Genomic DNA, 17,290 nt, shown 5'->3' with positions numbered 1-17,290 from the left:
TATGGTTAAAAATATAGCTATTTTGTAACTTGAGAGATTACTCAGAGAATTTATTACATTGTAACTTTTTCAAACTATTGTTCAAGATAATAGAAATTGTAAGTAATGTTGATAAAGATAACATCTATGAATAAACCTAATTCTTAGCCATCATGACAAAAGGAAGAAAGTAAGAGTGTAGAAAAAATAAACTTTTCTTTACATCTGTCCTTTACTAGCTCTCTAGCCATTTTTGGTATTTGTAGGTTTTTTAAGTAACAGAATTATAAGGGCTCTGCTAACCTTCATGCTATATTGCATGCTATCTTGCATAGCTTGGTTCTTTTTTTTTTTTTTTTTTTGAGACAAGGTCTTGCTCTGTTGCCCTTATAGTTTGATTCTTTACTTTTATTATCCTTTATTTGGATGTTTATGGGAAGTTTCTGTAATATTATATTATAATTTAGTGGATTAATTATTATAAGAATGTGTGACTTGGAAATGAATTTAGTGTCATTTAACATTTTTTCCTGTGTTACGCTTGAAATTCCCTTTTAAAAATGTAGGGTTTGATGGGAAGCAATGGCTCACCAGGTCAGCCTGGAACACCAGGATCTAAGGTAAATATAATAAAATTAATAAGATTAAGAAATTAGTGCAATCACAGTGGCCATTTATAACTTCAGTGAAAATCCTGACTTACTACACTAACTTTATTTTGAATGAGGTTTTCATTCTATGAGCAATCACTTGTAAGAATGAAATCTTAGGCAAAAGCTTAGCTTATGAAAAAAGCTGAAGTAAAACAAATCTGGTTTAAGCTGGAGAGGGTCTGGAATCCCTCGCCACTTAACCTCCTACACCCTTTTTGGTGTCTCGTAGGCACTGAGGGATGCTTAGAGCTCCGCAAAGCTCAGTGCCAAAACCACCAATCTGGAGCGTTAGTAGTTATCAATGAGGATAGCGTTTTACCAATTTTCTACTCCTATTTTTGGCATTTTTATTTAGTGGAATGTATATGTAGTTTTTATTGTAAAATGCCTTATTATGCATTCACTTATTTAGGCCTATGGGTAAGGGAGCATATTATCTTTATTTTCAGAATTTAAGAAAGTAAGATAAACTTGACAAATATATTTAGGATGTCAGGTTAGTTATTCTCAAGGTAGAACAAAATCTTTGAATATCATGATTTGACCATTCTCTAAGGACACAGAATCCTGTGCTAAGACAATTATTTTTTTTCCTTGGTTAGTCAGAGGCTCAAACCAAGTACATTCTGGCTAGACTCAGGAAACTATTCTCAACTATTTAGCGAGTAGACTCTAGGACAACCTTCCAAAAGGCAGTGATGGAATTGCTGTTTTGGAAGCATTCAACCTTTGACTAGACATTGTCCCGGGGGAAAGACTCTGGCTTACAAGATGAGTAGATGACCTCATCTATTTTACTTTTAATTTCTAAAACTATTATACTTAGAAAAAGAGAAAGGATAAAATGTCACGGGAGCCCAATAACAGGAAAAAGTAGTTGCTCTTTGATCAGTGGTGGACCACTGTGGATCCTTGAAGTATTGCAGGTTCCAGCAGCTATAGGTATGCAGAGAGTTGGTATAAAACCTTTGAATAACTAGGATTCCTAAATAGAAGTTCTCCATAATTTCTAAAGGTCATTTTGTAAGAATACACCCCTTATGAATGGGGCACAATGGGCTCTCCCATTGTCTTTTGGATGCTCTAATTCTTAAGAATGCAGCCTAAAATTTCATCAGCCTTTTTAATTAGCTACATCACACTGTTGGCTCGCACTGAGCTGGAGGTCAATTAAATCTGTTGGATTTTCCATAAACGATTTTACAACAATGTGTTTGTGGCATCTACCACTTCTGTAGATTGTGCTGATTTGGCTGGGTTGGCAAGTGGGTGTTTCTAGCATCACAGTTTGTTTATTTTTACATGGATTACTCTGAAGTTTGGTTTCCCTCATCTTGTGTTGGGCAATTGTTTTCTTAAAAATAGATCCAAGATGTTAAAATTATTCCTAGTAAACGTAATCTTTTCACTGAACACATTTCAATTTTTTTTAATGTGGTGTATGAGCCCAGGTGTTGGAAATGGTCTCTCGCAAAGGGCCAGATAGTAAATATTTCAGTCTTTGTGGGCCATATTGTCTCTAACGCAACTACTCAATTTTGCCATTGTAGAGCAAAAGCAGCCACGGACAATACATAAAACGCATGGGTATGGGATGTGGCTGTGTCTCAGTTAAACTTTATTTCAAAACTCGCATTGGGCTGGATTTGGCCCCTGACTGACCTCTCAGTTAGCTTTTTTCTGCTAGTTTTGTCAACTATATTTTTGCGTATGTTGTCAGTAGCACTGGTAGAAGTTCTAGGGTGAGACCAAAAAGTTGTATTAAATAAGGCAGAGAAGAGGCCGAAACTGTGATAGATCTTTAGAAAACTTCTGGTTTAGATTATAATACTTGAAAAAAATCTGTTGAAACATTTATAAGCCTACTTTACCATACTATATTTCAGTTTTTAGAAATATTATCTAAATGATATTATGCTATATTAACATAATCAAATCCTATTACTTGTAACAAGTCTTATCTGTGAGTTTCGGCTTAATCACTTGAAAAGTTAGAAATTTTAAGGAACCATCATTATTCTATGGTTCAATAATGCTATTATGTGTTAAATACTTTAATGAAGTCCAGTATTACATTTACATATTTCTTACAATGAGCAGCCTAGAAAACTTTCTAAAAACTGAAAATGAAGTTGATTTGCTTTACTCATTAGTGAACCCAGGTTGACTCTGAGTGATCATTGGCCTCCTCCTCTAGATATCACACCAACCTGTTTAATCACGGGCTTTTGCCAAACACCAGGTTATAATATCAGGGATCAAAGTATTTGAAAACCAGAATTTGATAATCTCTCCTTATTAGCTAGCAGGCTTGTTCTCTCTTCTTATATTCAACTTTCTCTTTCTGTATTACATTCTTTGCTCTATCAATTTAGCCTTGTTCCCCAGCTTTCTATCTGTTAGAAAGGACTGCACTGGAATCCTTAAAAAGGAGCACAAATTAAACATTTTCTTATTTACACTTCTTCAGAAAAGCCATTGTACATTTGAAGCTATTTTTTTCAATTGCATACTGAAGGCAAATCACACTGAGAAAGTGAAACAGGACGATGACGAGGAACTCAGCCCAGAGGATGCTATTGAAGTGCATGGCTCCCACCTGTGCAGTGTGGAGTCTGAACTTATTCATGCTGATCCCTAAAGATTTGAATCTCTTCCCTTGTACTTGAAGCTACCAGCTTTTAACACATTCTTTTAGAGAGCTTTATAAACATGTGGAGTGAGTCCACATTAAACGAGTTTTTCTTAATAAATAAGCTTAATGTACAGCATCTATGTTTCAATTAGAAAGTTAAAAATGCAAAAAATATTTTAAATATATTCCCTAAGTTTCCATAGCAGATATAGTGTGACAAAATTTTTTTTTTAATTCAAATGTTTTCGATGCACTGACAGGGGAACAAAGGTGAACCTGGCCTTCAAGGGATGCCTGGGGCTTCTGGGCTCAAGGTAATTGCGATGTTCTACATTTGGAAATATTTTCAAAGAAATTATAATGTAAATTGCCATTGTTACTTTAGAAAATTAACATTTTGTATCCCTTTAGAAAAGTTCCATGAAATTAAGGATTACCTTTATCACAAAATTAAAGTACATGAAAGGAAATGTTCAATGTAGTGTTTCATTTCTGTTTTTTAGACACTTTGTTTATTGAGTAATAAAGACATAAAAGAAACTTTGGCTTATTTTATCTAGAAATGGTAAAAATTATGAGCATACTCTCCGATCCAGGGAATATCCCTGTTAAACAGCTCAAAACAAGAGTGTGTAGCTCCCACAAATGGTACTGTTCCTTTATTTGCTAATTAATTGGACTTTCTTCTTTGGTGTGGAACTCACAATTGCTTTCAGCAGTTTCCTCTGAACCAAATGGTTGATATTTATTTCAATGGGATTTTAAATTCACATCCAGCCTTTAAAAATCTAGAGCAATATTCAATAGCTAGGGAGTGTGTACAATGAGCAAAGAGAATAAAACTTGGTTTCCACAAAAGAGAGTGGTCTTTAGTTAATGTGATACAGTTATGGGCTAATGGTAAAATAAAAACAAAACAAAAAAACATGAAGCATGTTCAGGATTGTGTTCCATATCTTACAAATATATCCTAAATATTGTCAATGCATTGTCAATTTATGCTTGCAAAGAACTTATTTAAGGCCTTTAAAAAACCTTTACTTCACAAAGAAAAACACTACAGGATGATGGAGAGTAAAGAAATTGAGTTACGATAACGCATCTAATATGTCCTGTACTGAAAACAGCTCAAGAATTAATTTCTAAGAAAATAATATTCCATATATATAAAGAAAAAAATATGTTATTAAATTTAACTATGAGGATGTTCATTCCAATGTTGTTTATAAAAATAAAAATTATGTAAACTGTATTATTTAACAGTAGGAATTTTATTAAATAAAATATAGTAGCTTAATAAAATTGAATAGTCTTCTGTAATTAAGAATAATGTTATAATGGCATATGAAGAACAATTATAATAATATATTTTGAGATTAAAAGTCATAAAATTTTGCATATACAGTGAACACATTTTAGTAACCAAATTGTGCATGCAGGTTTGTGAGTTAGGGATAGAAAAAAAACACATAACAAAATAAAAACAGTGGGTAATGAGACTTTCAAAAAATTTTATTACTTCTATTCATGTATCACTTTTGTAACAAGGAAATAAATTTTTTAAAGTAGCAATATGAGAAAAACAGTTTCAAGGAGAAAGAAAGTGTTAGTAAATATGTAAACAAAAAGAAATACCCGTGTTTATTAATTTTACTACTTTATTATTTACTTTATTTTTGAAATTATAAAGTATAATAATAGCACCAAATACTTATTTTAAAATATGAAATGCTGTCAGAATTTTTCAGCTGCCAAAGACAGAGAGAAACATAAGAAATTTTATTGGGATTCCAGTAAACTTTTTATTCTTTACTATTTCTACGGTAACTCCGTTAAGAAATGTTTTAACCATACATTTTAAATTTGAGGTGTTGTATAGAGATAAAAACAGTGGTAGGTTTTTGTATATGCATAGGTCCATGATCTTTACAGAATTTCTGTGTTACCTAGGGAGAACCAGGAGCAATAGGCCTCCCAGGAGAACCGGGATACATGGGTTTGCCTGGAATTGAAGGAAAAAAGGTATGCATTGGTTAGGATATATAATTCAAGGCTTACTTGAATGTAAGGCTACTTACATGTAAGTTTTCCTTTTATGAAATTAGCGTAGTAGGACTGGTTATATTTTTAATGATAAAGTACCCTATGTTTTTAGTGTATGTATAATGTGTTCAGTCTGATGCTAATAGCTATGATATGTTTCATATTCCTCTATGGGTATTATCTACTAGATGAAGACATTAGAAGAGGCATGCAGATCTGAAAATATAAATGTATAATTAAGTAATATCCTGCAAATTCAGATTGTTTGCCATCAATCCAGGTGAGTCAAGAACTTTTTTAGGAAAATTATCCAGTGTCAAGCACTCCTACCAAAATATGACTACCACTCTTATCAAAACTGGGTCAAAAGTCTGAAAGGCTAAAAATTATACTCACAAAAGGCTGGGCACCAGGGCTCATGCCTGTAATCCCACCAATTTGGGAGGACATTTTGAGCCCAGGATTTGAGACCAGCCTGGGCAACATGGCGAGATTCTGACTCTACAGGGAAAAAACAAAAATTAACAGGGTGTGGTAAAGCATTCCTGTAGTCCTGGCTACTTGGAAGGTTGAGGTGGGAGGATTGTTTGAGGCCAGGAGATCAAGTCTGCTTTGAGCTATGATTGTGTCACTGCACTGAAGCCTGGGCGATAGAGCGAGACTCTATCTCTAAAAAAATAAAAAATAATTATACCCAAAATGTTTGACCCTGAATTTCTTATCTATGAAACAATTATGTAGAAGTTCATTTAAAATTAATTTAAGGGGTTTAAAATACAAATCGAATATACTCATTTAAAATGTTTTGGTGAGGTAAGACAACACTATGTTATCCCTCATCTCTCTATTTCTTTTTTAAATTTTTAAAAATTTTTTATTTTTAATTATCACAGGTATATAATAGTTGTATATATTTATAGGGTACATGTGATGTTTTGATATGTGATATGTTTTGATACAATGTGTTTAATCAAATCAGGGTATTTGAGCTATCCAGCACCTCAGGCATTTATCATTTCTTTGTCTTAGAATATTCCTTAGAATATTCCAATTCCACTCTTTAAGTTATTTTAAAGTATATCCTTACTGTTGATTATATTCACTCTGTTGTGCTATCAAATATTGTTCATCCTATGTAACTATATTTTTGTACCCATCAACCATCCCCACTTTATCCTTCCTTCTCCTCTACACATCCCAGCCTCTGGGTCTGGTAACCATGAATCTACTCTCTATCTCCATGAAATCAATTGTTTTAATATTTAGCACCCACACGTGAATGAGAACATGTGAGATTTGTCTGTGTTTGGCTTATTTCGCTTAACATAATGTTCTCCAGTTCTATCTATGTTGTTGCAAATAGCAGGATTTTATTCTTTTTAGGCTATGTAACATTCCATTGTGTATATGTACCACAATTTTTTTATCCATTCATTCATTGATGGACACTTAGGTTGATTCCAAATCTTGGCTATTATGGATAGTGCTGCAATAAACATGGGAGTGTAGATGATGTCATTTTGATATACTGCTTTCTGTTCATTGGGATATATACCCAACAGTGGGATCGTTCTGTCATATGGTAGTTCTGTTTTTAGTTTTTTGAGGAACCTCCATACTGTTCTCTATAGTGGTTACACTAATTTAATGTTTTCACTAACATTGTGTAAAGGTTCCCCTTTCTCCATATCCTCTCCAGCATTTGTTATTGCCCATTTTTTTCTACAAAAGCCATTTTAACTGGGGTGAGATGATATCTCATTGTAGTTTTGATTGGCATTTCTCTGATGACTAATGATGTTGAGGATTTTTTCATATACCTGTTGGCCATATATATGTCTTCTTTTGAGAAATATCTATTCATATTCTTAACCCATTTTTAGTTGTATTATTTGATTGTTTCCTATTGAGTTGTTGGAGCTCCTTGTATATTCTAGTTATTAATACTTTGTCAGATGGGTAGTTAGCAAGTATTTTGTCCCATTCTGTGGGTTGTCTCCTTGTTGATTATTTCCTTTACTGTGCAGAAGCTTTTTAGCTTGATATAATCCCATTTGTCCAATTTTACTTTGGGGGTGTTACTCAAGAAATCATTGCTCAGACCAATGTCCTGAAGCATTTCCCCAATGTTATCTTTTAGTAGTTTCATAGTTTTGGGTCTTAGATTGAAGTCTTTAATCCATTTTGATTTGATTTTTGTATGTGGAGAAAGATAAGCACCTAGTTCATTCTTCTGTATATGGATATCCAATTTTCCCAGCAACATTAATTGAAGAGACTGTCCTTACCCCACTGTAGCTTTGTTGAAGATAAGTTCACTAAAGACATGTGGATTTATTTCTGGGTTCCCTATTCTGTTCCATTGGTCTATATGTCTGTTTTTATACCAGTACTGTGCTGTTTTGGTTACTACAGCTCTGTAGCATAATTTGAGGTCAGGTAATGTGATTCTTCCACTTCTGTTCTTTTTGCTCAGGATGGCTTTGACTATTCTGGGTCTTTTGTAGGTCCATCTAAATTTTAGGATTTTTTTCTATTTCTGTGAAGAATGTAATTGGCACTTTTATGGGGATTACATTGAATCTGTAGAGTGCTTTGCATAATATGGACATTTTAACAACATTGATTCTTCTAATCCATGAGCGTGGAATATCTTTCCATTATTTTATGTCTTCTTCAATTTCTTTCATCAATGTTTTATAGTTTTAGTTGTAGAGATTTTTCACTTCTTTGGTTAAGTTTATTTCTAGATATTTCATTTTATTTGTAGCTATTATAAGTGGGATTACTTTCTTGGTTTTCCTTTACAGATACTTTGTTGTTGGCATATAGAAATGCTACTGATTTTTGTGTGCTAATTTGGTATCTTGCAACTTTACTGAAGTCGTTTATCAGTTCTAATAGTTTTTTGTGGAGTCGTTAGGTTTCTGTAGATACAAGATCATATGGTCTGCAAACAAGGATAATTTGACTTCTTCCTTTTCAATTTGGATGCCCTTTATTTCTTTCTCTTCTATGATTGCTGTAGCTAGAACTTTCAGTACTATGTTCAATAACAGTGGTGAAGGTGGGCATCCTTGTCTTGTTCTACAACTTATAGGAAAGGCTTTCAGTTTTTCTCCATTGAGTATGATACTCACTGTGGATCTGTCCTATATGGTTTTTATCATGTTGAGATAAATTCCTTCCATTTCCAGTTTTTAGGGAGTTTTTATCATTAAGACATATTGAATTTTATTGACTGCTTTTTCAGCATCAATTGAAATGATCATATGGTTTTTGTCCCTTGTTCTGTTGATACGATGTATCACATTGATTGATTTTCCCATGTTGAATCATCCTTGCATCCCTGGGATGAATCCTACTTGGTCATGATGAATGTTGTTGAATTTGGTTTGATAGTATTTTGTTGAGTAATTTGCATCTATGTTCATCGAAGATATTGGCCTATAGTTTTCTTGTGTGTGTGTGTGTCTTTGTCTGGTTTTGGTATCAGGTTGATACAGGCTTCATAGAATGAATTTGGGAGTATTCCCTCCTTAATTTTTTGTAAGAGTTTAAGTAGGATAGGTATTAATTTTTCTTTGAATGCTTCGTAGAATTCAGCAGTGAAGCTATCAGGTCCTGGGCTTTTCTTTGATGTGAGACTTTATTACTGTTTCTACCTCGTTACTTGTTATTGGTTTATTCAGGTTTTGGATTTCTTCCTGGTTCAGTTGTTGTAGGTTGTATGTGTCTAGGAATTTATCCATTTTTTCTAGGCTTTCCAATTTATTGGCATATAGTTGCTCATAGTAGTCTCTAATGATCCTTTGGATTTCTGCTGTATCAGTTGTAATCTCTCTCTCTCTTATTTTGGTCAAGCAAGGGAACCTTGACCTTCATCTGAAGTATTATTTGGAGTTTTTGAGGAACAACTGATGCCCTTTTGCCTAAAAATTCCATGTCATTGCAGGTGCATACATTTCAGGTTAAATATAAACATACTGGCTTTTGTTCTGAAAAACTTTTATGTCTCCATCTTCACATCCCTTGCTGTTTGTTTTCTACCATTTCATTTTCTATCCATCATGTATTATCTACTTGACCCCTAGGTTATTATATGTAGTGTGCTCCTGGACCTTTTTGTTCTGATGAGCAGTAGGCAGCACTTGCTGAGACAGAGATAACCCCTTACAGCAACAGTTAAGTGTTAGACTCTCAGTGAATGTTAAGGAAATCTACTGTGGATGTATGATTGGGCTTAAGAGAATTTTCTTATTCAAAAATTTGCTGTTTACAAAAAATCTATATTTTCTTTGTTGTAAACACAAAACTGTACTCTATACTTAAATAGCATGATGAGGTAGAAAGGAAATTTAAAAACAGTGTCCAAGCCCCACTTTGGACAAGTGCTTACCTTTCCTAATCTGTAATTTCATTAATTATATAAAGGAGGATGTTGTATTATACTAGTTGGTCTCTAATTTTCCTCCTAGCTGAGAAATTCTATGAAACTTATTATTATGAAATATGAATTTTTCTCCAAAAGCTCATTTTTGAAGCACATATTTTCTAAACTATCATTGAAACATTATATTTTACTTTGTCATTGTTTCCTATAAACTTGTGGCTACTAATAGCTTAATGGAAGATTTTCAGTTTGATTTCATAAAACAACATTTGTTAAAATGAGTCCTCTCTTGTTAGTTTGTTTAACCTCAGACTGTGAACAATATAGAAAAGTTTCTTCTTTCTGGTAAAATAGAAATTGTGGTAAATTTGCTTTCAAATGTAGGAGCACAAGAAAGCATTCTTTTAGAATATCATTTTGACATAATGTGGTTTTGTTCTCTTCCCAAATACTGTATTAGGATCAGCTTCTGTATATACAGGCACTTGTGGAATTTGCATGAGACCTTATATTTTTCTCTGCTGAAGAAAAACATGTTTATTTGAAAGGATACAGAATATACTAGATTATGATATACATTTAATTTTTTTTGTAGGGGGACAAAGGAAATCAAGGTGAAAAAGGTGTTCAGGTTTGTTGTTTACTTTTTATGGGGGGGTGCTTAGCAATAAAATTGGGACTTTGTTCTTTTAAATTTCTATAATTGTTTTCCTATTTCCTTCCTGTTTCACCATCAATATCTAGTTATTAAATCCCATCTTTATGCTGCTCAGCTTCTCAGACAACATCAAATCTAACCTTAAGATTCTTCACCACTTTGCTGTTGTAGAAAACTTGGGAACCAAATGATTTAACAAAATAAAGATAGGGATTTTATTACATAGTTCTGATGTGTATTTATTTATATATTTATAGTGTGTTTGTTTCCAAAAATGATTTGAAAAATGACAAAAACGAATTTGATAAAAAAGAAAAACACTAAATACAAAACATACTCAAACTAGTATAATATATAAGGAAGGAACATTATATCAAGCTGAGGAAACCTGGGGTGATTTAGAAAGACATTTAGTTTGGGGTGTCTTAGCAACAAAGGCAAAGAGAAGAACCATGCTGCTACTTTGGGAGATGAGGATAGTTTCACCTCAGTTAATTTAAGTGACTGTGAAAGGTATTTTTCATTCACCGAAGGATGACCCTTGAATAGGATGCCACTAGTTGAGCCAATGATATACTTATCCAGAATAAATTATATCTGATGGGGGGCCGGGCGCGATGGCTCACGCCTGTAATCCTAGCACTCTGGCCGAGGCCGAGGCCGAGGCGGGCGGATTGTTTGAGCTCAGGAGTTCGAGACCAGCCTGAGCCAAGAGCGAGACCCCGTCTCTACTAAAAATAGAAAGAAATTAATCGGGCAACTAAAACTATATAGAAAAAAATTGGCCGGGCATGGTGGCACATGCCTATAGTCCCAGCTATTCGGGAGGCTGAGGCAGAAGGATTGCTTGAGCCCAGGAGTTTGAGGTTGCTGTGAGCTAGGCTGAAGACACGGCACTCTAGCCCAGGCAACAGAGTGAGACTCTGTCTCAAAAAAAAAAAAAAAAAAAATTATATCTGATGGTCTTTCAATCTTTTTAGTTTTAGAAATATAAAACTTTTTCAACCATGAATTATATTAATAAGTCTAGTATCCAGACAGTATTTTAATGAGGTTTTTAAGATTACAAATCTCAGTTATAGTGTCTGAGCTCTGCTATTCAGAATAAGCTTAAAGTAAATAGAAAAATACTTTGAAAAATTTCACAAATATAGAATTCTGAAAGCTCTAGAATTTTTAGAGGCATATAAGGAGATTTCAAATTAGAATAATAATAGTCAAAATCTACTAAGTTCATAGTCTTAACAGTCCCTACTCATTAATTTATTCTTAATAACATATATGAAACCTTTTAGAGCAGCATGACAAAATTCAGTTGTTTTTGAATATTTTTTTATGGAGGATCTTCAACTATTAGTATAATATGAGATGAATTTTAAGTACAGTTCTGTGAGTTCTAGACCCATATAATCCAGTTCCCTTCTTGGTATTACATTTGGATACTTCCTGGGTACTTCAAGTTCAACATGTCCAAGACCGAACTTGTCATCTTTCCCCATAAACCACTTTCTACTTGTAGGTTCCTTGTCACAGTAATCAGCCCTAAATATTTCTTGAACTTGGCCCCATCTTTCCATCTCCGCTGTCCTGATTATTTCTTGTCAGGCAGGGGTCCTGGGTTACTGCAGTATCGTCTTAATGCATCTCCTTGAGTCCATTCTGTTTCCTTCCCCCCATGCTTTTACTAGCATGAAATAGCTAAGCCGTGTATCTGCTTTGGAATCCTTTAATGGTGCCCCACACATTTCAAGATAAAATCTGTCCCACAAAGTGCTTCCTGGTTTGATCGAATCTTCTTTAGTGGTATCTCTTGCCACTCTGCCCACTATTATCCATTCCTGCTGAGCTGCTTTAGCCAAAAGGAACTATGTGCCTTTGTCCTGCGTCTGCTCTTCCTGGTGCACCCTCCTTTCCTTTCTCCAATTGGCCACCTCTGACTCATCCCTCAAGGCTGCATTCAAGGGTGAGTCACATTACCTACCCTCTCTGTCAGATGACCCTCCCCTCCCTAAGTTCCAGTAGTATCGAGCCCGGATGTTTAATCATGCATTGTACACTTACGAGACCATATTTTCTTCATTCTTGATTTAATTGCTTATCTTTCCTACCACACAGTAAACAACTTGAAGGCAATAATGATACCTTTGTTTCAGTGTCCCTAAGTGCCAGCAAATAGATGCTGCTCAATAAATATTGGGAATTAACTTATGTAAGTAGATGAGTAAATCACTAGGCCAGAGTGATTTGAAATTTTAATCACTAATCTATTTTTTAATCTTTCATTGAATGTATTATCTAGGCATACATCTTCCTAGAAACTGCTAATTATCTTGTTCAGTATAGGGATGAAGTAGTGCTTCCAGGTCTAGCGTGATGTCTTATATATGGTGGATGTAAAAATATTTATTGAGTGGACATGTGTTTATATCTTTATTAATTTTTCTCTCCTTGTCTTGATTTAAAGACTTTCATTAAATCTTTTTACTAAAATGTAATAATATGTTTTAATTTTTTAAAATAAAATTTTAAAGAGGTCTTTTTGTCTTTACATGTTCGCAGTCAATATCTTCCTCTCTGGTCTCTTTGAGTCCATTTGACTTCCTTCCCCCCACACTTTTATATTGCAGTTAGATGCCTCATGGGCACCTCAAGTTCATATACTGAACATAATTGTGTGATTGAAATTAATAAAATGTCCACATCCATTGGATTTTTAAACTACTTTCATAGTTTAAAATGAATGTCATAATATGAGCTCAGCAGAACATCCTCAATATCTAGAATTATTTCATGTTCACCCAGTATCAGTTGTTTTTTCCTTGTCTTCTATTCATTTTAACTGTAAGATTAGGATGACTTTCCTTTACTTCTTCTTTTCCTGTGAGTGACTAACTTTCCCATCTCTCACATAATTTACATATTTGCATCACTGCTTTTGTGACAATTCTTCTGTACTTTAGTGTAATACGTAGTTTGTATTGTGTATGTGATTGCATCATAAGTGTGCAAACTAATTAATCATGTTTATTTAATGTTGAAGGGTCAAAAGGGAGAAAATGGAAGACAAGGAATACCAGGGCAACAGGTATTTTTGTTTTTCCTTTGATGAAAAATGAAATAATGAGTTACATAAATGGACAATGCTGAGAGAGGGATACTTGCAAATAAAAGTGGGTGCAGAGAAGAATAGGTATAACATGCATTCTAAGCATACTAGGTTGAAGATGTAGGGGGTGATGGTGATAATGATTTTCTTTAATTGTTTGTTTTATATTTTCACTTTCCCATACTGATAAAATTGGTGGCTGTGAAATTTGGTTTTCAATACTTTCTTCTGGGCAAGTAAATGCCTGAAGGTGGAAAATTCCACTCATATCTTGTATGAGTTATTGGCCTGAATAACACAGTCAGCCACACAATGGCAGCATCTCTAAACTTGCTGGTTAGTCTTGATTTTCTTCTTCAAATGTGAAAAGCTGGGGCCACATGTAGTGGCGGAACATACTTGTTGCCCTTTAGTTCATTCAGAGATATAACTTACTACTCTAGAGGCTTATTAAAATGCTATCTGGAGGGACCGTGTTGTGGAACAGACACATAATAATATTGCTTTGTGTCTGCCTTGACTAAACTCTTCTCATTGGGTAGTGTTTCAGTGAGATTGTCATGTGGTCTGTGAGTTTAATCAGAGCCAGCATGGACCCAAAAAAGCATAAAAGTGATTGGTACTTACATTACATGTTTGCTGCTGCACTACCTATAGTTTGCGTGATGAGCTCAGTTCCAACTTGGTCTGAACTAAAAGGACAAGGTATATATGTGAGTCTTCCCATGGGGTAGACCTCCTTCTCTGAGTGGGAGAAACATTCAGCCATGACACCAGCTCTGGAGATAGGGGCATAAAACTGTGTAGCAATATTTCCAAGGACAGGGCCTCGGTTCCTTACTTGGAGGAGTCTGAGGGGCCATGGGGGACTACCTTGGGGCCCTATTGTTCCAAACATTCTCCCTCCTGGTCTCAGATGAAAGGTGAGTGCTCAATATTTAAAAAAGTTGAGAATTTAGAAACTAATAATAAGAACAAAAGTAACTGAGAGGAGAAGCGAATTGAGTTTGCCTGAGTACAATTATGTTCAATAAAAAAATGTCTTTTAATTTTTCTGCTCCTCCACTCCACTCGAACCCACTTGATGACACAGCCAACTCTTTCCCTAGTCCCTTCCCTGGCAACACAGATCAACCCTCTGAGTTTCCCTAAGTTAATCACACAATAGCTATAGCTGTTCTCATAGGACCTTTGCCCCTTCTTCCGTTCAACCTTCACAACCCAGGTCTTTCACCCAAAATTGTTACTCATAATAACTATCTGGAAAAGAAAAAAGATATTTCCTTTGGAATTTGAGCTCACAACCTAGCTAGCTGACTAGCTTACAGATGACACTTCCTCCAAAGTTCCATTAACTTATTTTTTCTCACTTCTAGAGGAAAATAGCGTGTCTACTCTCCTAAGGCAGGATTTGGGATCCCCAGAAAGCTTCTGCCCTAGATTTGTTGGAAGCCATGTTTCCCACCACCGGGAGCTGAGTCTATATGAAGCAACCAGGGGCCAGAACAGCTGTTGCTTTTCAGCAGCTGAATAGTCATCCCAAGCTCCTTATGTAAACAAATTCTTAGTTACCTGTCATCCTACCAAGTGCTGCATGTGTGTAATTTTTTGGCCCTCATTTTGTGAATGGAGTCCAAGTGAATGTTTCTCTCACAAAATCATCTTAATGGATTCTCAGATGACAGCTGTTTTCAGTTTCGGCTCTAATTCAGTTCTAATACTGAGAAATTGCTATTTTATCTTTCCCCTTATACTGGCTCCACTTGTAGGATTATGTCTGGTAAGGGATCGCCCCTGCATTTCTTCAGAAACAGAACTTATGAATGGCCACACAGAGAATGTTTTACTCGTTAATAGATTTTTACATAAAACTAAATATTTGGTGTTTTTATTCTCACATTTTAATTTGAGAATCTACCTTTCCTTGTGACAAATGACTTTACCTAATTCTTTCTTTCCTTTGTCTAGTTTAAATACCATGTTTAAGGAACCTAAGAGTGAAAAGATACACCCAAACTCAAACTTCCTTGTGTGAAATGTTATACATTAAATTTCATATTGAATTGCAGAACATAGGTTTTTAGAGTGGAATAATGAAACTGTACCTGTGTATATGAAAGTTATACCTCTTTTCCTGACTGATATTGGGTGATTCTAGAGTGCAAATGTACAATGAATTTCAAAAATGGAAAATTTGCGTGCATTTCCTGAGAGTTTTTATCTGTACTATATCATTGGAGTGAATATGTGAGACAGCTGAGTGGGAAAGAATTTAATAGAGCCATCTAGATGCCGCTAGTAATTATAGTGATGAGTGAGCTTCATGTTTGGGCTCCCTAGTGTTTATATCACTGGAAAAAAAAAAACATATTTTACATTACACTGCTTCTCTGGGCTCTTAATTACCAGCAGTGAGTGGTTCAGGCACAGGAAAAATTTGTGTTTTCTCTTTTATTAGTTACTTTCAATGGTATCTTTGCTTTAATTCACCCTTTAACAATAATACTCAATCAAAACTTAATTTAATTTTCCTAAAAATGGTAATATATTTTAAAATCCACTAGAATTCCATCCTAAACTACATATTTGATTCATATCTAAGAATAAAACAGTTATAGAAATTAAAATTTTTATGTTATTCAGTTAACATATTTCCTAGTGATTAGCCTCCTTTAAAAAGGCAAGAAAGGTCTCATATGTGTAATTCTGTCACTAATCCTATCAATATGTTCCTAACTGAATATTAAAGTTAGATTACATATGTGGTAAAAGGTACATACCACATTATTAGTACTGTAGCTTGAACATTTATTATAATTTTTTCCTATTTCCAAAGGGAATTCAAGGCCATCATGGTATAAAAGGAGAGGTATGTTTCTTCATATATTTTGCTCCCTTTGTCCAGTCCTTATTGCTTGGATTTTGATACTATGTAAAGCTAGCTTTGAGTTGAAAACAGGAACTTTGTGTTCTTTAGTAGAAGTTTCTAATTAGTGATTTTCAGAATATATATATTTATACTGAATTAGATATGAAATATATATTTACCAATATTGGTTCTTCTTCTAGACTGGAAGCTAAATTTTTCTGCATATTTTCAGTAAAGAATATTGTATGTTTCAATATTTGTTCCACTTGAAAGCAAGCTCCTTGGGAACAGGACTCTGTCATGGCCATTGTTTTATCTCTGGTACTATGCATATTGCCTGTACAATATACTCAATAAATAGTAGATGTTTGTAGGGCTGGCTGGTTGGCTGTATGGATAAACACAAGTTTAATATGATATGATATTTCTTTTCTGGTCAATGACAGTGTTTCCCAGCTATTTTCTGTATAGCTTATATATATATACACACACGTATATATTCATAGTCATATCCTTAAGGACTTTTATGATGCAATTATACCTTCTGAAATATTTACTAGAACTTTTAAAGATTTCTCTTGGTTTTAGAGAGGTGAAAAGGGAGAACCTGGTGTCAGAGGTGCCATTGGACCAAAAGGAGAATCTGGGGTAGATGGCCTGATGGGGCCTTCGGGTCCCAAGGGGCAACCTGGGGAAATAGGTCCTCAGGGACCTCCCGGTTTGGATGGGAAGCCTGTATGTATTCTTCTTCGTTCAAGTTTTAGATTTTCATTGCTTTTTACTCAGCATGTACATATTATAACCCTTAATAATTTGATGCAGGGAAGAGAATTTTCAGAACAATTTATTCGACAAGTTTGCACTGACGTATTAAGAGGTAAGTCTCAAATGTAGAGTTTTAATAACTTCAAATTACAAAAATAATACAAATTCTTGGTAGAAATTTTAGAAGAT

General features: G+C 34.5%; 1 protein-coding gene across 1 annotated transcript in view; it reads left to right on the top strand.

The window, feature by feature from the left end:
- Positions 1-17,290, top strand: part of COL21A1 (collagen, type XXI, alpha 1) — a 201,934-nt gene that overhangs the window by 181,707 nt on the left and 2,937 nt on the right. The window contains exons 17-24 of the mRNA XM_012648707.1: positions 546-599; positions 3,528-3,581; positions 5,218-5,289; positions 10,299-10,334; positions 13,402-13,446; positions 16,304-16,336; positions 16,925-17,071; positions 17,159-17,213. Of these exons, the coding sequence (XP_012504161.1) occupies positions 546-599; positions 3,528-3,581; positions 5,218-5,289; positions 10,299-10,334; positions 13,402-13,446; positions 16,304-16,336; positions 16,925-17,071; positions 17,159-17,213 (496 nt within the window). The remainder of the gene's footprint in view (positions 1-545; positions 600-3,527; positions 3,582-5,217; positions 5,290-10,298; positions 10,335-13,401; positions 13,447-16,303; positions 16,337-16,924; positions 17,072-17,158; positions 17,214-17,290) is intronic.

The sequence above is a fragment of the Propithecus coquereli genome, unplaced genomic scaffold (genome assembly GCF_000956105.1).
Source record: "Propithecus coquereli isolate 6110/MARCELLA unplaced genomic scaffold, Pcoq_1.0 Scaffold292, whole genome shotgun sequence".
Taxonomy (NCBI): Eukaryota; Metazoa; Chordata; class Mammalia; order Primates; family Indriidae; genus Propithecus; species Propithecus coquereli.
The sequence above is the reverse complement of the archived record's forward strand: the minus strand, read 5'-3'. Positions and strand labels throughout refer to the sequence as shown.